The sequence below is a fragment of the Hydractinia symbiolongicarpus genome, chromosome 6 (assembly GCF_029227915.1).
Source record: "Hydractinia symbiolongicarpus strain clone_291-10 chromosome 6, HSymV2.1, whole genome shotgun sequence".
Classification (NCBI taxonomy): Eukaryota; Metazoa; Cnidaria; class Hydrozoa; order Anthoathecata; family Hydractiniidae; genus Hydractinia; species Hydractinia symbiolongicarpus.
This window is the reverse complement of record NC_079880.1, coordinates 19,913,619-19,935,905: the sequence shown is the minus strand read 5'-3', so window position 1 is coordinate 19,935,905 and position 22,287 is coordinate 19,913,619. Positions and strand designations below refer to the sequence as shown.

The 22,287-nt window shown below is 33.2% G+C and overlaps 1 protein-coding gene and 1 long non-coding RNA gene across 2 annotated transcripts; one reads left to right on the top strand and one right to left on the bottom strand.

The window, feature by feature from the left end:
* The first annotated feature begins 8,236 nt into the window (after positions 1-8,236).
* On the top strand, positions 8,237-10,159 carry LOC130647582 (uncharacterized). The gene is made up of 2 exons (XR_008982863.1): positions 8,237-9,787; positions 9,917-10,159. It is a non-coding gene; the product is annotated as an uncharacterized LOC130647582 (long non-coding RNA).
* A 2,636-nt stretch (positions 10,160-12,795) lies between these two features.
* LOC130648153 (zinc metalloproteinase nas-14-like) lies at positions 12,796-14,846 on the bottom strand. The gene is made up of 5 exons (XM_057454186.1): positions 14,731-14,846; positions 13,879-14,026; positions 13,636-13,793; positions 12,954-13,526; positions 12,796-12,865 (listed from the first exon to the last, which is right to left on the bottom strand). Exons 1-5 carry the CDS (start codon positions 14,844-14,846, stop codon positions 12,796-12,798), a joined length of 1,065 nt encoding a protein of 354 aa, XP_057310169.1.
* Between the last annotated feature and the right edge of the window lie 7,441 nt (positions 14,847-22,287).

Genomic DNA, 22,287 nt, shown 5'->3' with positions numbered 1-22,287 from the left:
TGGACGTGACCTAAATTATCGTAAACCAGTTTTGGTGCCAATTCAAAATGGTACTTTGAATAAAAACGCTCTAAGAATGCTGCAAGATAAATCTAATGGTTTGACAATTACAGATTTGAAGAAAATAAATCTCTTATACGACTGTGCAAGTAAGTAATTGCAAAAATTAAAAAAAAATATTAGTACGAAATTATGTCTTTATTGTTTTTCTATCATTTGTCCGAGTTTTAAACAGCTTCTTACGTTTTATTTCTGTATCTTATGGAATGAAAGCACTTTCTCTTTGTTTTTTCTAAAGCCGCATTTAAAGATTTAAGTATACCATATTCTACACATTACGTGGCATTAAGCATGTATCTTTGCGTTCTTTTTTCGTTATTACAGAATAGATTTGTTTTGGTGACATTTTTGTGTATAAATTGCCAATTTGTTAGTGCAAACTGTTAAATAGGATACGTATGCTTTAGATGCGAAAAAAGGCTGGAGCTCGTGGGGAGCTTTTTCGCCCTGTAATGCTGATAAAGATGGAAAATGCATTAAGAAAAAACAGAGATTTTGCACGGATGATTCTTGCGTGACAGGAGAACGAAAGGATTTTGTAGAAATTAAATCGGAGCAGTGTGAGACTCTATCAAGCGGCGGTACTGCTTGTGACGGTAGTTGTTTGAAGTGTTATAATTGCTTTATTCACTTTACTTTAGAACTATCTTAATCGACCCTTATTATGTGCTGGGACCTAGGGTCGGCGTTTAAAACGTTTTTTTCAGAATAAAATAAAAAGAAACGACGTTAATTTACAAAATGTTCTAGTTCTCTTAACTCGACAGAGTAACAAGTAACTGGCAATTCTTTGATTATTTAATTATCTGACATAAAAGAATTACTGTATTGTTACTTCCGATTCTCAATATGTCCGTAAATAGACCGTTAGTGGGGGCCGACATTAAAAGAACCACTAAGGTAGATCTTTCGTAAGCAAGAAAATACTGCTCTGATATTTGTTACATAGAGCCTAGAGATGGCCACTGGTCACATTGGTCGCAATGGTCTGATTGCACTTCCATAAAAGATGGATTTGGTCAAAAACACAGAAACAGAACTTGTTCTGATCCAGAGCCTAAACGTGGAGGCAAAAGCTGTCAAGGTTGTAAGGAAGATTCCACTGGCTGTGAAGATGCAAAAAGGGTTGTAAAACAGAGAACAATATATGGTACGTTTTTATTGTGCACTTTGCATTTCTTGTTTTTTAGCTTTTCAAATGGAGGGAAACATAGAAATCAACACAGTATTACAGAAAAATGTCTATAGTTTTTGACATCTACATAAAAAATATTTAAAACTTAAAACTAAAGAAATACTTAAAATAAATTGCAGTCCAGCCTGACAGGATATGTAAGTACAACGCCTTTCGAACATGTAAGTCCTTTCTCTGTGTCAAGTGGTTGAAAACAAAACAAACAAAGGTTCATATTAGTTACCTCAATCTGAAAATAAATCTCAAATAAATTAAGATGGTACCCAACTATTTGGAAAGATGAATAGATAAATGTTTCTCTTTACAACTTTCTAGTAATAAATTATAACAGAAAAAACAACAGTTTGGGAGAAGTTTGGTATATTGTTATTATATTGGTATGCGGTATAGTGGTACACTGCATGACATCTTTTGGATTTTTTTTCTCCTTTTGCATTCGTATGAGAATGGCAATTTTTTCTCCCAAAACTAAAACATTCTTGACATGTGGTAATTACTCTTAAACAGATACACGAAGTTGTAGTTTTTCAAACGGATTGTGTGGTTGGAAAATTGAGACAGGATGGCAGTTAAAGAAAGACAGCCAAAACATTCCAATTGGTGATCATACGGAAGGAACAGGTAGACTATGTATCATAATTAGCCATTCACAGATATATCGCATTTATACTTTTTCATGTGAACTGAAAATAACACGTCAATTAACTGATTCTAGTTGATGGTTATCGGTTATTTGCTAGCGGTGTCAAAGCTAGAATGATCACTCCATTGATGACGTCAGATAAATATATGTGTCTTTCGTTTTGGTATTACTTTGAAAATGAAGGTTCGCAAAAACTTCAGGTTACCGTCAGATCAAGCAAACTACCATATTCACAGATGCTCTCCGCTGGAATAAGCCAGGAATATTCTGTAGCCAAGTATATGATTGCAGCTAAAGCTCACTTTAAAAAATGGAACCTTTGGCATGTTGATATCGATCCAAAATATATGTTCACTGTAAGTAGGCAATTTTATTAATAACTCATTAAATATTCACCCTTTTTGGTATAGGCTTGTTTGACCTATGAATGGGGGGAAGAAGCGCCATTAACTGTTCGCAGTTCATAAACTTTGATAGAGTAATAATTATGACACCAAACTAGAAGGAAAAAGTTAGCATATTTATTTTCTTGCTATCATTAGCATATTTTGTGTGACGTCATGAGTAATTAAGGATTAAGAAAATCGCGTTTAAGAACGTTTTGGATCGTATTTTGAATTTTATTTGTTTTTTCTGTTAGTGATGTAAATGATTTGTAACATATTTTTCATTTCTTGTACATAGAAAAGAATGAGCAAAACTAAGTTATATATGTAATGTAAGGGTTTAGAATCGTGAAAATAGGGAAAACTAATTCAACAGGTAGCCAAAATTTACCGAAAATTTCTTTAAAACTTTATGCAAAGTTGTATGCTAGCATGATCATGAGTAGGTAGAGTTTATTGTATTTTCAATACGAGAGAGTGTACTATGGTGGTTTGAGTAATTTTTAATAAGTAGTGACCTTACAAATAGGTGTATAAAAAAAAATAATTTAAATCAATATAGATTTATAAAATTAAAAAAACATTTCGACAAATTATTTAATGCATAAGCTTTTCATTTTATTTAAAACCTCTTCAATGCAGTATATTATTTACAAGTAAAACGTTCAAGAAAAAGTTTTACAAGCAAATCGATGGGTGCACCAGGGGGGTCGATTATCGGTTACCTTCGCCAACTTCTTTATCACAAAGTTGGAGAAAGAAGTCATTACACCGATGAAAACTGAATTTTTCAAACACTTTATTAATGACTCGATAACCAAGAGAAAGAAAAATGAACCCGATGCTCTACTCGATAGCGTTTATCATCCAAATATTAAGTTCCCCTTTGAAGTCAGCCCTGAAAAGTTTCTTGATACAAAATTGTCTTACGGAAATGGTACGACCAGTAGGTCAGTATTTCGTAGCAAGGTTCCTGTCCATTAGTCCTCAATATTACCGAAAAAGTTCAAACAAAATGCAGTCAATGTTTACCAGCATTGAGCCAAGAATATAGCATCAGATTTTACAAGGGAGAAAGCAATCGTAATTGAGAAATTCAGAAAGGCTGCCTTTCCTCAACGCTTTACAGCCAGTGTTATTAAAAGTTTTGATGAGAAAGAACATGATGATATGATTATACTTGAGTATTTATTCGAGTTACCAAAGAGATTCGGTTCTGCATCTCTACCGTTTTGCCAACAAAATGAAACTTTGGCCAAAAAGTTTATGGAAAAATTTCATGCTTGTACTAACGATAAATTCGGTCTCTTAATTAAATTGCAAACACAAAAAGTTAGAAGTTTATTTAAGGTCAAAAGTACGAATCCTCACCCTTCGTGTAAAATATATTTCGGGAAATGTAGCTGTGGTGAGACCTATGATGAGGAGACAGTCAGAAACGTAGAAATAATATGAGACACGACTTGTTAAAGGGCAAATCTGAGAATAAAAACATCTACAGGAGAACAATGATCACAAGTTCGTCTGGAGCATTCTCTTATCTGCACCAAAGATTTATCGTAAAAGAAGAACTCTCGAAACATCGATAATCGCTGTTTAAAAGACTGTCCCTTAACAATCAAATCGAGACAAAACTTTGCAACTTTTTACAATCGGGATTACATAGAGAGAAATGCAAAAATGACATGATCGCTCTCATGGGCGTTGATGCAATTTTATCTGGTTTTTAGCTTTTTGTATAAAATCTTTTTAAACGTTTTAATTGTGAATATTATACTGCACTAAAGATGTTACAAATAAAATGAAAAGCTTATAACCATTTCAGAAAATGTCAAAACTTTATTTTTTTGCAGAAAACATTTTGCACCCGCAAATAGAGTTAAAATGTTTTTGTTATTTACATTTTTTACTAGCCAAACACGTTAAAAGCCTTTTCTCTTTACCATTTTCCTTAAAAATTTGCTCAATGAATAATCGAGATACTTAATAATTCCCATGAACTACTTTATAACCACTAAATTTATGCACTGTCAATGCACGAGTAATGTTATATTTGTCCCTCGGCGGAATTTCCCTTGGTTGTCGGTGATACAACTAATTTATCTCTTATATAATTATTTCAGTTCAATGGATTTTATTTCCTACAGTTCGGTACAATAACGTCTACAAAGCATATTAAAAATTCTATATGTTTTGTATGTTACAAAATGTTAGTTTACGTTTCAATAGGCTACAGCAAACAACGTGATTAGAAATAAGAAAACCTGATTACCTAGAAATTCTACTCTATACCAATTAAATTTGCTGTGACGAGTTTTAAATCAACAGGGAATTTTTTTGTTTGGTTATAAATTAGTGTATAGATAAAATCCCGATCAATTGAGCTTTCTTTTCTTCTAATATCTAATGCGGAAATATGTTACGGATGATATCTGTGTGCATAAGTTACATATTGCCCAACATAGTGTAGTGGATTCGTCTGTGGCTGGCAGTTCTGGTGACCACGGACCGAATTCTGCTAGTTACCCGGCAGTATGTTAGTGACGCCCAGGTAAAGGATCATTTAAAAGTTATTTAAAACTTATATTATTTCCAAAATTTGTCTGTAATTCTTCTATACTGTTTTTATCGTAAAGAAGCAACGAATCAATTTAATGTGCCGAATGCACTTCTCTATTTCCTACTGCTTTTTTTTTACCGCTCTTTAAAGTAAATTAAATTATTAATTTCTTACTTGAGTAAGGACACAAACAACAAACTTTTTGGCAAAAGTTCTATAAAATTTTGGGCTTTATTTTGTTTATTTTTGCCTTAATTTTCATTTTCTTTTATTGACGTTTATATAAATAATCATTATATCTACCTGCTCCATAGGGTCTAGAAATATTTCAACGTGTATTCGAAATAGAGATAGGAAAAAAGAATTATGACGTGTCTACTGTGGAACATTCAGAATGTTCAAAAAAGACTAAATAAACAAAATAAAATTACTGACCTCTTGTGTCAAAAGGTTTGCTCTTTATTTCATTTAAGGATGAAATTATAATAACTTTAATATTTTCATTCAAATAGCGAAAAGAAAATAGACAACAGTAGGAAATAGACGAGTGCATTAAGTACTTCTTTTTAAATAAATAACTATTTATTAACAAAAATCAACCTAGAATTTACAACATAAAACACAAATGACCATAGACATCATACGTGGAAAGATAGCACTGGCATTACAATAGCGTTACAATGGCATTACAATACGAAACGACATATAACTAATATTGATCTAACAGTACATTTACATGGAATCATAAGTGGATGCGCTCTTTGCCAACGCAAAATCATTAAGATTAATGTTCCCATTTTGCATTGATCTTGAACCCTAAACACATCAAATTGTCGATCGTAGCATCGAGAAACAGATCTTTTTCGGATTACATTTGTTCCTAGAGATACTGGAATGGACCGTTTTTCCGCAATCATTTCGACTAAGAGTTTAAAGAAGGCTTTACACTCGTCGCCCATCGCACCATTCATGTCGCGAATACAAGAGGTGTAAAGGAACCACTCCCCACTTGAAGTACGCGCTCCTTATGGCGCTTCTTCTTTTTCTTTCCGTTTTTCTGGAGGATACTGCTTTTTTCCTTATCCCTGTCCACTGAGCGTACACATTAAGTACCCTTATGTCTAAAAATACTCTTTGCTCAGGAATCCAGAAAGTGCGCGCACTTACATATAATTTCGATGTTAGGTAGTAACATCGATCTATTTAAGCTATTAAAAGAATTCTCTGCATCTAGAGGTAAAGCTGCATTTGAGTTATCATCTTCAAATTTCGCTTTTATTTCGTGGATTGCTGCCTGCTTCTTGTCCACACATTTGAGATCTAGATATTGCAACAACGTCATCTTGTTTAACCACACTTAAACCAATTTTCACCTCAATTTCTCTCAGAACTTCTCCAAATCCAATTGGCCGTTAACCCCGGTTTTTCTCCAATAGTACAAATCTTGACGCTAATAAATTTTCCATTGTATCATCATTAAGTTATTCAATACATATCATCTGGACTACGTTTTCAAATGCAGTTCAAAGATCTTTCTCAGCTTCATTATATAATTTGGATGTGAGGATCTTTCTTAAAACAGCGGTGTCCATACCTGAGGGTCTTGTATCACTTTTTCTCAATTGCACAGCTTTCAACACCATGGCTTCATCTATTATATATAATCGGCTCGACCGTTTTCGTTGGTCCTTGAATTATCGCATCTTCGTCAGCTACTTTTCCTTCGGCATGTTTCATCCGTAGCAGGTCGATAATTCGATTATTTAGTGGCCGCCTCTCATGTTTTTATTATCAATTTAATTGCATCATTCACGTTGCCTTTCAGCATTAAATCTTTCAACCTCTTAGATACAGTTTGGATGTCTCTTTTTGTGTTTTTTGCCTAAAATTTTTGACTGTATAGCCGCTGCCTCAACAAGTAGCTGTAGAAGGTCTCCATTCCGCCAGTATAACAACTTCCGCTCAAGAGCATTGACATGATCACGATTTTGTGAGGTTTTTCTTGGTTTTTGTAACATCATTTTTGACATAATGTTAAAAAGCTGTCATTGCACGTTCTTTTAGCGGACCATTGTCACACTAGGAGTTTAAAAAACGGGTGATTTTATGAATAAACAATTTACTGGCTTTACCATTTGGCAACATGAATAAGTTGTGTCTCCAATACACGATTTTCTTATAACACGTCTTAAGGTTTTTTAAGAATCTCGGAATTGTTTCGCTGGTCCGTCACTTTCAACGAGTTGTTGGAGTTTGTGGTGCAGGTTGACTAACTTTGTCTTCATTCACCTCCTCGTTTGAATAAAAGAAACAAAGACGTTGAAGGACCTTGCAGGCGGACCTGCATCGTTTCCCAAACCTTTCGCAGTGTAATAGCGCCTGATCTTCATTTTTATGACTTTTGTCACCATCCACATCATTACCATTCAGATTTTAGTTACGTTCATTCACATTAATTCTTGTTTCGCCCACAATTATTTGCTAGAAAATGCACAAATTCAATTACTTCATTCGTCACACGTAACATTTCGCAAGATTGATCAGGATCAAGTTCAGAAATCTTTCATGGTTATTTAAGTTTATAATTTTTCCGTTGCAGAAAAGCGTCCGCCGTCTTCGGAAGACACTACACTAGTACTTCAGATTTATTTATTAATTGTGTTTGTTCAGATAGATTGTAACATAAGCACAATTTGGCATGTGGTGAAATTCATCCTTGTTTTGTTTTTTTACTTGTGGATAAAAAAGCGCGTCTTTTTTAAAGAATGTAACACTCTAAATTTTTTCCTGTATTAGGCAGCAGACATAATGTACTAAAAATATCAACCGTGGAATCGATATAGGTGATATTTATTACAAAAAATTACCAGTGCCTTTATTCTTCTCTTTCTTTTCTCATATAGTTGTATTGTACTTCCATTGTAGGTTGAGCTTAAGTTTCATTCATCATGCCCATTTGGTATATCTGTTGATGATATTCTGTTCAGCACTGGAAAATGTGGCAAATGTAAGTTCATATACATAAGTACAAAAAAAGATTAGGGAGCGCATTTGCAAGTGAATATTTCTGTTGCCCCAAAAGTAATCAATGTAAAAATTATCTACCTTGTGATGGCATCAAAAGCGGTCAGCAACGATTATTTATGTGTTTTCTGGCGTAATTCACGGTTATGGGTTATTCTCTCTATGTCATATCGTTAGGAGCTAATAAAACTACACAGTTTAAACGGTCTTTCTTGCATATATTCGAATAACGCAGTAACGTTAAACTGATTTTAGTAACAAGAAATATGTTAGTGAACTTTCACCTTTATGCGACTCTTTAATTTTAGATGAAAGACCTAAAGAGATTCGAATCAACATGCATACAGGTAAAATAGTAAACCTGTTGCAGCACTTAAGTTATAAATAAAAATTGTGGTAAATTATTATACACAAAAGTCATGAGGATTATTTCTTCGATTAAGTAATACATTGCGGGTGTTAACGTGACTAGTTCACATTAGCACCCGTTAATTGATGCGTGGAAAAATGTAATAAGGGCATTTAGTGACATCAGCAGTGTATCAATAATTTTTTTAAACTTTTATAACTCGTAGCATCTATTGCAAGTTTGGAACTCTGATCAAAATATTGTATGAGGATGTATAAGAAGATGTAAACTATTTTTTGTGACGTCAGCAAAGACCCTTATAAATTGAATCTTTTTTATGCGAGCACGCAAAAGCCAATCCTTTTGAAATCAGATCAACAACACCGTCGTATTTTTGTCATTATCTCTCATATCAAAAAGGCAGAAATCCTTGACAACGAGGCTGGGACTCTAAAAGTTATTATTTTGGCATAATAGAGTCAATTTCGATCAATGGAATGATGCTACTTACTGCTTTCAGTCCTGTATGTTTATTACACCTTTAGCTGATTCTTACTGTAAAGATTTACATGGAATGCTCAGCCATACGGAATGGATACATCAAACAGGGAATAAACTTCCAAACCGCGGTATGTAATTATGTTAAAGGGGAAGAATTGCGCCCTAATTTGAACAGGAAAGAAAATAATGCTTCTTATATGTTTTTACTCGTGTTTTTTGAAGAAAGAATATATACGAAGGAGGTTAAACTGTCTCAAAAGAGGGAGATTTTGGCGTGTAATTAATTTTAGGCGTGGTATAATGTTAAGGAATCAATAAATTTGTTTAGTTTAGTATGATGAGAACATAATAAGTGAAGAAAAAGCTCCAAAATACTCATTTTGTCTTTTAGTCTTCGATTTTTTAACGACATTTTTATTTCCTTTAAAATCTGCTTCATTAAAATAGTTTTTGATTATTTTTTTTAAATTTTTTTTTTTGGCGTATTTTGACAAAATTTGCTTTTTAAGCCCCTTTCTCCGGTTCTTTATACCCCCTCCTCTCTTCCCCTAAAAAAATGGTCTAAATAGATCGGAATGTGGTCGTTTAACAAATGTTCTTGTGGTTGCTTCTTTTTTTTCGCCTTTTTGCAACGAAAGATTGTTTATTTCTCCAAAGTTTAAATTACATGAAATACAAATCTATTTTGTGAGCGTTTAAGAACCAATGTTTGTTTCTCAAACCAAAAGTGATTGCTACTAAATGTTTAACATTCCTTAAATATAATGTATCGATACAGTTCTTATTAATTTCGATTGTCTGTAACCAATGGTAAACTTTCAACAATAATATGAATACTCAATAGATCAAACGAAATGATATCTTGAACACTATGTGTGATGTAGGTGAGACTTTCTGAGTGACTTTGTGTGTTGCATATTATCTAGTGAGATATACCGGATGTTACAAGTTTGACGAAGCTATCAATTTTGAAAACAAATTGCATATCCCACCAAAATACACAATCTATGTGTATACATCTGTAAGATACTGTTTTCAAGAGCTGTCGAACATGCTGCCCAAAATACTTGTAAGTGGAAAGTGTTTCTTTATACGCTTCTAAGTAAATTTACTTAAGCATTCCTAAGTTTAACCTTACATTGTCTTTTATAAAGCTACAATTAAAGTTAACAAAAAGATGTTTTCTTTCTTATCATAGGATTTTGGTATTACTAGCGGGAACTGTTGGTTCCAACCACGTTATCGTGACTTTTTTCCTGTCAATGTCACAGCATTGAAGGCGTCAAGAGGGTGTAAAAACGATAATGGTGGCTTTCCCATTATTGGATCGGATTCAATAATGTTGTATGAAAGTAGTGATTTTGTTTGAAAAAGAGTTCTCGGTACATGTACGAGCAAATATCAACAGTGAATGGGACTGTTTCATTCGTCGTGTATTATTTTGTGTTGAACGTTTTCACAAAAAAAAATTTCAAAGTAGCTATATTGTTTTTTGTTGTCTTCTCCTTTTCTTATCAATAAGCTAAAACGTATACGTAATATTATTTTATTAAAAAAAAAAGAGCATCTAACAATGTACAAATAAAAACACAAAACTTTCCGTAATTAAAAACTCTAACATTGTCCGGCAAGTGTATAACATTGTTAAAATAAAAAAAGCACTATAATTTAAAAAATCGCAAAGTGGAGAATGAGGTGATTAGGTTGCAAAATAAAATTCATGTCGTAACAAAAATGTATTTTTGCGTCTTGCCGTGATGAAAAAGTAACAATTTTATAGATTCAACCTGTTCGTTAAAGGTGAGGCAAGCAAAAAGCTTTTTTGTGGCAGCCTTAAAATGAATTTTAAGTGAGAGAAAAAATATCATAGACTTGTAAATCCTAATAAATAATCTTCATAACAAAGTATCTGTACATCTTCCTAACAACATATTTACAAAATCTTCATGGCTGTACAGGAGCAAAATAAGTAGATATTCGATGTACTTACCAGTACACATCGAAAATAAGAACTTTCACTTAAGATAACCAAAAATATTTTACGTACTATATTAATCACAGCATTTTATAACGTTCGTTTAAACTTCTCTGAACTTAAGAAATATCTATCATGACCAACAACAATATTCTTTAGCATGTTTTGAGTCACTTTTCCACAAAATACTACGAGCTCCGAACGATGAAGTTTGTTATGATAAGATGCCGCCAAATTTGAATAAATATACAGACCGAAAACATTAACAAACAAATCGAACGCGCAAAATTGTGGCTTCGTCTTCATTCACGAATCTTTACTTTTGTTTATCTTCAACCACAAAGTAAATTTCAACTTATTCAGTACGTTCAGTAGAATAAAATAATGTTCTTCACATGTTGTTTAACATTCTTTGCTATTTTGGTCTTTTTTTGAATATATTATTTTGTGCGTATTGACCCGTGACCATCACAATCAGGAGAAATATGTTCCATTGTTTTTAATTTAGCCACCCTTTTTGGCAAAAGTGTATTGACTTATAAAAAGTCAAAACTTGTATTTTTAACATACTGCAAAGTTTTAGGTGAAAATTCACCGTTTTTGTGAGAAAACATGAAGTTTTTATAGCCCTACGAATGTTTTCAATATAAAACATTGTTAGTCTTTAGTTTTTAGGATGCTTTTTGTTATGTTGGCTGAAACATGTAAATTGACTTATTATACTATAGAGCTGACTACACCAGTCGGTCTGGTCTTAAAAGTCAAGACAGTCATCATGAACGTTTATTTAACAGACGTGCCGTGCGCAGTTCATATAATTAGTTACTTTTAAGGTTATTTTCATACTATATATCCATATCTCTTACACTTTTATAGCTGTAATACTATTATTGCTAATCAAAAATTTCAGATTCAAAACCTCCTCTATTAACTAAAACAGTAAAGGTGGCGTGTAAAGTAAAAATAAACTCCGATCTTCATAATGCCTCATCCGGAGAGCTCTAACTTATGATAGCATTCTCGCTTTTTTCTAAATGTTAACACGAGCTTTATGAATCATACAACTTTTAAACGGTATGTGGATTTTTTGTCTTTGATTATTATTCTTGTGGCATCATTTAGATTCAGCTTGATATGGTAATGACGTTCTTTCAAAGCAAACAAAATGCTATTGCGAGAAAAATAAAACAACACTCTTTTGATACGACCAATCAAGGTTTCTTTTAAAACAGTCAATAAAAAATTATAAGGCTATGAAAAGCTGGTGTTCTTGGAAGCCACTTTTTTTCTTTATTTCATATTAATAAATATCTGCCGATTCGGCAAATTAAAAAATAAAACAAAACTCCTTTTATGTGCCTGAAGGTCAATTATTTTAGGAAATAACAAAAGAAAATTTGCATATATAACACACTGGCTGCTAAATACCATCATTTGCTTGATTTTAAGGCAGGCGGATTAGTAACTCATTGGGTGATTACAAAGACTTTGCATAATCACAAGCGGGTTTCAAACTCAAATGACTTATATTTATCGTTTAAGGGAAAGAATAGGTTTTGAAGTTTTTAGGCCATTTCATATTGATAAGTAATTTAAAGTTATTTTTTAATTCTCGATATAAAAAACCCTAAGCTTCGAAGAGATAAACTTCTATTGTTTTTGCTCTGCTGAATATAAGAGCAAATTTTGGATTCAAATCCCTAAACTTCTGGTGACAGCTTAGTTAACTTCACTTATAAAGTAAAATTGCAAATTAGCTAGAAAGTATAGCCTTGCAATGAAATAATACCATGCTTTGAATAAAATTTTGTAAAAGCTAAAACTATTCATGTCGGCCATACGTTAAAAAATTGTTGATTAACTTATAATCTAATATATTTTTATTTGATATAATAATATATTAATAAATACATCTTTTTAAATAAATGTTAAATATGAAGATAATAAATAACAATAAACATGTTTCTCTTTGTTTTCCAAAGATTTTAAAACGCTTTTTTATCGCATAAAAGCAGATGGCTTTGCCTTAGCTTCAGTTCTTACCTTAGCAACGCAGAATGGCAATTACAAAAGACATGTGTTCATACACCACTCGAATGATCTTATTGAGGTTTTTTGTATAATTCACCTCGCTCACAACATGTTCGAGGGCATTTCTTCTTGACTCTATAACTAGTGTATTGAGTTTTATGTGTATTGAGTTTACACTACGCTAAAAAAATTATTTGCATTTAGCAAAAGTATACAAACTGAGTGTTACTTTTCGCTTAAAATTGCAATGATGAAATCCTTACCTCCTTGAGAAAGTTCTGATGTGGTCTTTGTTGTTCTACTTGTTGTTGTTGGTCTGTTTGTTGTTGCTGCAGTTGTTGTTGGTCTGGTGGTCGTTGTAGTTGTTTTTGATCTGGTGGTAGTTGTAGTTGTTTTTGGTTTGGTTGTCGTTGTAGTTGTTGTTGTTGTTGGTCTGGCTGTCGTTGTCGTTTTAGCTGTTTTTGTTGGTCTGGTGGTCGTTGTTGTTGTTGCTGGTCTGGGTGTTGCTGTAGTAAATGTTGTTGGTGTGGTGGTCGTTTTAGTAGTTGTTGCTGGTTTGGTTTTCGTTGTAGTTGTTGTTGGTCTGGTTGTCGTTGTAGTTGTTGTTGGTCTGGTGGTCGTTGTAGTAGTTGTTGGTATGATGGTCGTTGTAGTTGTTGGTGTTGGTATGGGAATATTATTACAATAGTATAGTTTGTTTAACTGTATTATGTCCAACTCGGATAAATCATTACTTCCAAAAAATAGCGATAAACTTTTCTTCCATAGAATAGTGGGCCCATTGCCGTTCGAAAATGCCCAACTAGAAATAAGCAATGTTGAGCTTTAAATCAAATTTGAGATACAAATAACTAACTGCCCAGAAAAAAATCAAACGTCTTATAGTGAAAGTAAGGGCAACAATAACAAACCTTGAGTAGTGCATTACGGATTTTGGATCGTATTTAACCCCAAGACTGTCTGTTGGTTGTTTATCGAAGTTATGTTCCAAACCTAAGTATAACGAATAGTTGAGTTCAAAGTACTGAATCATGTAATTGGCTGTTAGAAATGAAGTCGCAAATGTAACCTAGATTGCAAAACTTGCTTTTAAAATATTTAATTTTCCATCTGATAAAATTACCTTGTTGGACATTTTCAAGTTAAATATCTACGTATTTATCTCGATCAGCTCTGGATTGTTCATGAAATATACCAAGTGCATGAAGAAGATCATGCACGTTAATTCCTTTGTGCACACAACTAGGTGCTTGAAGTGATAAATCTTGAGTAAATTTTGTGTATCCAATGTAGGACCAGCATCTGTTAAATAGAAATGATAATTCCGTGATCAGTTATTCTTAATTGTTCATGATTATTAATGTAATTAAAATTTAAAAACTGTTGTAGAAGTTTTGGCGACTACCTGCATGGTATGAAAGAAGTACTACCTTAAGTGAATAAATTTTCGCGTGGAGTAAATTTGGCGAATTTGGAGGAAATTTGCAATATTAACTACTCGCCTAAATTTTTATAACTGACTATTCGCCATATTTAACATAATTTACTGTTCGCCAAATTAAATCCCAGCTAAAATGTAAAAAAATACGTTTTTTCTAATTAAGAAAAGAAAAATGTTTTTTTCCCGAGAAAACGAACTTTTTAAATTTCCGCCAGCGAAGGCGGAATCTTTAAAATCGCCTGGGGAGATAGATAGAGAGATCGAGAAATAGAGAAATAGACAGCGCAACTAGGCTGGATGCCCATAACCTATCCAGGCTAAAGTCTAAATCCTCTTTTTGGCATATTTTTTTTGAGAATGAGGCTAAAATGAGTTTTAAGCCAATAAGAATCCTAACAGTGCACTAAATTGTTTTAATATCCAATGAGCAATACTTTATTTTAAAGTTTATATCTATCGAAAGTTAAAGCTCGTGCAGTGTAGCATAATAAAGATCGACTTATAATGTGCCATCTTTGATGTTAGTAACGTTTCCCTTTAATAAGTACGTCATTTCCTTCTGTACAATTTTGCAAGGACGTAGACTAAAGGCCGTTTTCCCTTCAAGAAAATTTTCCGCGGAAAGGAAATGGAACGGAACAGAAAAGAAAGAAAATTTTCGGCCAGTAATTTCCACTTCATTTCTGGCGCACTTTTTCAATACATAAAGTAAACAAATATGGCGCGATTAAGTGTAACAACAAAAAAACTTTTATTGCTTCGAAATCGCTTGAAGAAAAAAAGATATGAGAAGAGCATATGGATTCGTCAAATTTATAAAGAAAGAAAAGAGAAAGGTGAATTTCACTTGCTTATAAAAGAAATGAAACTATATGACCATGCTCTGTTGTTTTCAATATTTCCGTATGAACCCTACTCAATACGAACATCTTCTTCATCAAGTGGGACCACATACAAAAGTCATCCAAAAAGAGGGAGTCAATAGGTCCGATCGAACGTTTTAAGCGTTACGCTACGTTATATATTTACCGGTGATGCACAAGTCACGATAGTATAAGTCCCACCAGCATTGGACGCATCATAAACGAAACAACCGTTGTAATACGGGACGTTTTAATGCCTGAATATTTACCATGTCCTGGAACAGAGGAACAGTGGAAGCGAATCGCTAATGATTTTGAAACAAAGTAGCAATTTAACCACTGCCTTGGTGCTATCGATGGAAAACACGTAGTAATGCAGGCTCCTGCAAGCTCGGGCTCGATGTTTTTCGCACTCTACAGTCTTAATGGCTGTGTGCAATGCCAACTATCAATTCACCATGGTTATATTGGAGATTCTAGTAGAAATAGTGATGGAGGAGTGTTTTCGAGTAGCAGCCTTGGTGTTTCAATCCTTGAGAATAAACTGAATTTTCCACATCCGGAGAAAATTTGGGACAGTGAGAAAGTTTATCCTCACGTTTTTGTTGGTGATGAGGCATTTCCCTTAAAAATCAATTTAATGTAACCATATTTAAGAGATGCACTTGGCATAAAAGAACGTATATTTATCTATCGGCTGTCGCGATGCAGGCGAATAATCGAGAGGACTTTCTGAATTTTGACAACCAGATTTTAAATATTTCAAAGGCCAATTATTGCAAAGGAGGAGGTTGTTACAAGTGTTACAAAAGCGTGCATCGTTTTTCACAGTTACCTAATGAGCAATAAAGAATTTGAATCCTCTTACCAATACTGCCCCCACAGTTGATTAACACAGATACTAGAAGTGGTTCACAGCTAGGTTCTTGGAGAAGTGATATTGCACAGTATAAGGGGATGGTGTCTTTTCAGAATAATTTCGGTTCAAACAACTATTCCAGAGATGCAAAGAAAGTCAGAGAGAATTTCAGAGATTTCTTTTGTAAAGGTAAAGGACAAGTCCCATGGAAAACAGAATACGTGAACAGTGTGCATAACAACCTTGATAGAAGGGCATAATATTGTGGCTGAAAAAAAAACTAGTTCTCGTAAAAAAGCATGTAGCTGTAAATAAATAATCTTGTAAAATATAGTACAATAAAAATTTAAAAAGTCTAAAAAGTAATGTCATTCATCATCATCTTCATGAAGATCACAAAATACTTGCATGATTCTCACACTCACCAGTCTCTTATTCTTTGCTGTTAGGTCCTTGAAATCCTGCACCAAACTTAAACAAAACAAAATATTTTGATCTCTTTCCTCCCCTTTTGGCTGCGATGTTGTTGCTTGTGTTAAGTCGCGCTGGATGGAAGCCATTAACAAGCTGTCAATATCAGTTTTTTCGCTTTTTTGAGTGCTTGTTATGGTGCTAGTTGAAGTAGTTGACACGGCAAAACCAGGTGATTTCCTAGCACCAAACCAAAGAACTGGTGATGCAAATTCATTTACATAGAGCCTAAACGTGGAGGCAAAAGCTGTCAAGGTTCTAAGGAAGATTCCACTGGCTGTGAAGATGCAACAAGGGTTGTAAAACAGAGAACAATATATGGTACGTTTTTATTGTGCACTTTGCATTTCTTTTTTTTTAGTTTCAAATGGAGGGAAACATTGTAATCAACACAGTATTACAGAAAAATGTCTATAGTTTTTGGCATCTACATAAAAAATATTTAAAACTTAAAACTAAAGAAATACTTAAAATAAATTGCAGTCCAGCCTGACAGGAGACGTAAGTACAACGCCTTTCGAACATGTAAGTCCTTTCTCTGTGTCAAGTGGTTGAAAACAAAACAAACAAAGGTTCATATTAGTTACCTCAATCTGAAGTTAAATCTCAAATAAATTAAGATGGTACCCAACTATTTGGAAAGATGAATAGATAAATGTTTCTCTTTACAACTTTCTAGTAATAAATTATAACAGAAAAAAAAACAGTTTGGGAGAAGCTTGGTATATTGTTATTATATTGGTATGCGGTATAGTGGTACACTGCATGACATCTTTTGGATTTTTTTTCTCCTTTTGTATTTGTATGAGAATGGCAATTTCTTCTCCCAAAACTAAAAAATTCTTGACATGTGGTAAATACTCTTAAACAGATACACGAAGTTGTAGTTTTTCAAACGGATTGTGTGGTTGGAAAATTCAGACAGGATGGCAGTTAAAGAAAGACAGCCAAAACATTCCAATTGGTGATCATACGGAAGGCACAGGTAGACTACATATCATAATTAGACAGTCACAGGTATGTCGCATTTATACTTTTTCATGTGAACTGAAAATAACACGTCAATTAACTGATTCTAGTTGATGGTTATCGGTTATTTGCTAGCGGTGTCAAGGCTAGAATGATCACTCCATTGATGACGTCAGATAAATATATGTGTCTTTCGTTTTGGTATTACTTTGAAAATGAAGGTTCGCAAAAACTTCAGGTTACCGTCAGATCAAACAAACTACCATATTCACAGATGCTCTCCGCTGGAAGAAGCCAGGAATATTCTGAAGCCAAGTATATGATTGCAGCTAAAGCTCACTTTAACAAATGGAATCTTTGGCATGTTGATATCGATCCAAAATATATGTTCACTGTAAGTAGGCAATTTTATTAATAACTCATTAAATTTTCATCCTTTTTGGTATAGGCTTGTTTGACCTATGAATGGGGGGAAGAAGCGCCATTAACTGTTCGCAGTTCATAAACTTTGATAGAGTAATAATTATGACACCAAACTAGAAGGAAAAAGTTAGCATATTTATTTTCTTGCTATCATTAGCATATTTTGTGTGACGTCATGAGTAATTAAGGATTAAGAAAATCGCGTTTAAGAACGTTTTGGATCGTATTTTGAATTTTATTTGTTTTTTCTGTTAGTGATGTAAATGATTTGTAACATATTTTTCATTTCTTGTACATAGAAAAGAATGAGCAAAACTAAGTTATATATGTAATGTAAGGGTTTAGAATCGTGAAAATAGGGAAAACTAATTCAACAGGTAGCCAAAATTTACCGAAAATTTCTTTAAAACTTTATGCAAAGTTGTATGCTAGCATGATCATGAGTAGGTAGAGTTAATTGTATTTTCAATACGAGAGAGTGCACTATGGTTGTTTGAGCAATTTTTAATAAGTAGTGACCTTACAAATAGGTGTATTAAAAAAAATAATTTAAATCAATATAGATTTATAAAATTAAAAAAACATTTCGACAAGTTATTTAGTGCATAAGCTTTTCAATTTATTTAAAACATCTTCAATGCAGTATATTATTTACAAGTAAAACGTTCAAGAAAAAGTTTTACAAGCAAATCGATGGGTGCACCATGGAAGGTCGATTATCGGTTACCTTCGCCAACTTCGCCTCACAAAGTTGGAGAAAAAAGTCATTACACCGATGAAAACTGAATTTTACAAGCACTTTATTAATGACTCGATATCCAAGAGAAAGAAAAATGAACCCGATGCTCTACTCGATAGCTAAACGTTTATCATCCAAATATTAAGTTCCACGTTGAAGTCAGCCCTGAAAAGTTTCTTGATACGAAATTGTCTTACGGAAATGGTACGACCAGCAGGTCAGTATTTTGCAGCAAGGTTCCTGTCCATTGGTCCTCAATAATATCGAAATAGTTCAAACGAAATGCAGTCAATGTTGACCTGCATCGAGCCAAGAATATAGCATCAGATTTTACAAGGGAGAAAGCAATCGTAATTGAGAAATTCATAAAAGCTGCCTTTCCTCAACGCTTTACAGCCAGTGTTATTAAAAGTTTTGATGAGAAAGAACATGATGACATGATTATACTTGAGTATTTATTCGAGTTACCAAAGAGATTCGGTTCTGCATCTCTACCGTTTTGCCAACAAAATGAAACTTTGGCCAAAAAGTTTATGGAAAAATTCATGCTTGTACTAACGATAAATTCGGTCTCTTAATTAAATTGCAAACACAAAAGGTTAGAAGTTTATTTAAGGTCAAAAGTACGAATCCTTACTCTTCGTGTAAAATATATTTCGGAAAATGTAGCTGTGGTGAGACCTATGATGAGGAGACAGTCAGAAACGTAGAAATAAGATGAGACACCACTTGTTAAAGGGCAAATCTGAGCATCAAAACATTTACAGGAGAACAAAGATCTCAAATTCGTCTGGAGCATTCTCTTATCTGCACCAAAGAATTATCGTGAAAGAAGAAATCTCGAAACATCGATAATCGCTGTTTAAAAGACTGTCCCTTAACAATTAAATTGAGACAAAACTTTACAACTTTTTAGAAGCGGGATTACATAGAGAGAAATGCAACAATGACATGATCGCTCTCATGGGCGTTGATGCAATTTTATCTGGTTTTTAGCTTTTTGTATAAAATCTTTTTAAACGTTTTAATTGTAAATATTATACTGCACTAAAGATGTTACAAATAAAATGAAAAGCTTATAACCATTTCAGAAAATGTCAAAACTTTATTTTTTTGCAGAAAACATTTTGCAACCGCAAATAGAGTTAAAATGTTTTTGTTATTTACATTTTTTACTAGCCAAACACGTTAAAAGCCTTTTCTCTTTACCATTTTCCTTAAAAATTTGCTCAATGAATAATCGAGATACTTAATAATTCCCATGAACTACTTTATAACCACTAAATTTATGCACTGTTCTTGCACGAGTAATGTTATATTTCTCCCTCGGCGGAATTTTTCTTGGTTGTGGGTGATACAACTAATTTATCTCTTACATAATTATTTCAGTTCAATGGATTTTATTTCCTACAGTTCGGTACAGTAACGTCTACAAAGCATATTTAAAATTCTATATTACAAAATGTTAGTTCACGTTTCAATTGGCTACAGCAAACAACGTGATTAGAAATAAGAAAACCTGATTACGTAGAAATTCTACTCTATACCAATTAAATTTGCTGTGACGAGTTTTAAATTAACAGGGAATTTTTTTGTTTGGTTATAAATTAGTGTATAGATAAAATCCCGATCAATTGAGCTTTCTTTTCTTCTAATATCTAATGCGGAAATATGTTACGGATGATATCTGCGTGCATAAGTTACATATTGCCCAACATAGTGCAGTGGATTCGTCTGTGGCTTGCAGTTCTGGTGACCACGGACCAAATTCTGCTAGTTACCTGGCAGTATGTTAGTGACGCCCAGGTAAAAGATCATTTAAAAGTTATTTAAAACTTATATTATTTCCAAAATTTGTCTGTAATTCTTCTATACTGTTTTTGTCGTAGAGAAGCAACGAATCAATTTAATGTGCAAAATGCACTTCTCTATTTCCTACTGCTTTTTTTTGCCGCTCTTTAAAGTAAATTAAATAATTAATTTCTTACTTGAGTAAGGACACAAACAACAAACTTTTTGGCAAAAGTTCTATAAAATTTTGGGCTTTATTTTGTTTATTTTTGCCTTAATTTTCATTTTCTTTTATTGACGTTTATATAAATAATCATTATATCTACCTGCTCCATAGGGTCTAGAAATATTTCAACGTGTATTCGAAATAGAGATAGGAAAAAAGAATTATGACGTGTCTACTGTGGAACATTCAGAATGTTCAAGAAAGACTAAATAAACAAAATAAAATAAAATTACTGACCTCTTGTGTCAAAAGGTTTGCTGTTTATTTCATTTAAGGATGAAATTATAATAACTTTATAATTTTCATTCAAATAGCGAAAAGAGACAACAGTACGAAATAGACGAGTGCATTAAGTACTTCTTTTTAAATAAATAACTACTTATTAACAAAAATCAACCTAGAATTTACAACATAAAACACAAGTGACCATAGACATCATACGTGGAAAGATAGCACTGGCATTACAATAGCATTACAATGGCATTACAATACGAAACGAAATATAACTAATATTGATCTAACAGTACATTTACACGAAATCATAAGTGGATGCGCTCTTTGCCAACGCAAAATCATTAAGATTAATGTTCCCATTTTGCATCGATCTTGAACCCCAAACACATCAAATTGTCGATCGTAGCATCGAGAAACAGATCTTTTTCGGATTACATTTGCTCCTACAGATACTGGAATGGACCGTTTTTGATATAGGCGATATTTATTACGAAAAATTACCAGTGCCTTTATTCTTCTCTTTCTTTTCTCATATAGTTGCATTGTATTTCCATTGTAGGTTGCGCTTAAGTTTCATTCATCATGCCCATTTGGTTTATCTGTTGATGATATTCTGTTCAGCACTGGAAAATGTGGCAAATGTAAGTTCATATACATAAGTACAAAAAAAGATTAGGGAGCGCATTTGCAAGTGAATATTTCTGTTGCCCCAAAAGTAATCAATGTAAAAATTATCTACCTTGTGATGGCATCAAAAGCGGTCAGCAACGATTATTTATGTGTTTCCTGGCGTAATTCACGGTTATGGGTTATTCTTTCTATGCCATATCGTTAGGAGCTAATAAAACTACACAGTTTAAACGGTCTTTCTTGCATATATTCGAATAACGCATTAACGTTAAATTGATTTTAGTAACAAGAAATATGTTAGTGAACTTTCACCTTTAGCGACTCTTTTATTTTAGATGAAAGACCTAAAGAGATTCGAATCAACATGCATACAGGTAAACTAGTAAACCTTGATGTGCTAGAAGCAGTGTTGCAGCACTAAAGTTATAAATAAAAATTGTGATAAATTATTATACACAAAAGTCATGAGTATTATTATTTCGATTAAGTTATACATTGCGTGACTAGTTCACATTAGCACCCGTTAATTGATGCGTGGAAAAATCTACTAAGGCAGAAGAACAATAGAAAAAGTAAGAGATTTTAGGGCATTTAGTGACATCAGCAGTGTATCAACAATTTTTTTAAACATTTATAACTCGTAGCATCTATTGCAAATTTGGAACTCTGATCAAAATATTGTGTGAGGATGTATGAGAAGATGTAAACTATTTTTTGTGACGTCAGCAAAGACCCTTATAAATTGAATCTTTTTTATGCGAGCACGCAAAAGCCAATCCTTTTGAAATCAGATCAACAACACCGTGGTATTTTTGTCATTATCCCTCATATCAAAAAGGCGGAAATCCTTGACAACGAGGCTGGGGCTCTAAAAGTAATTATTTTGGCATAATGGAGTCAATTTCGATCAATGGAAT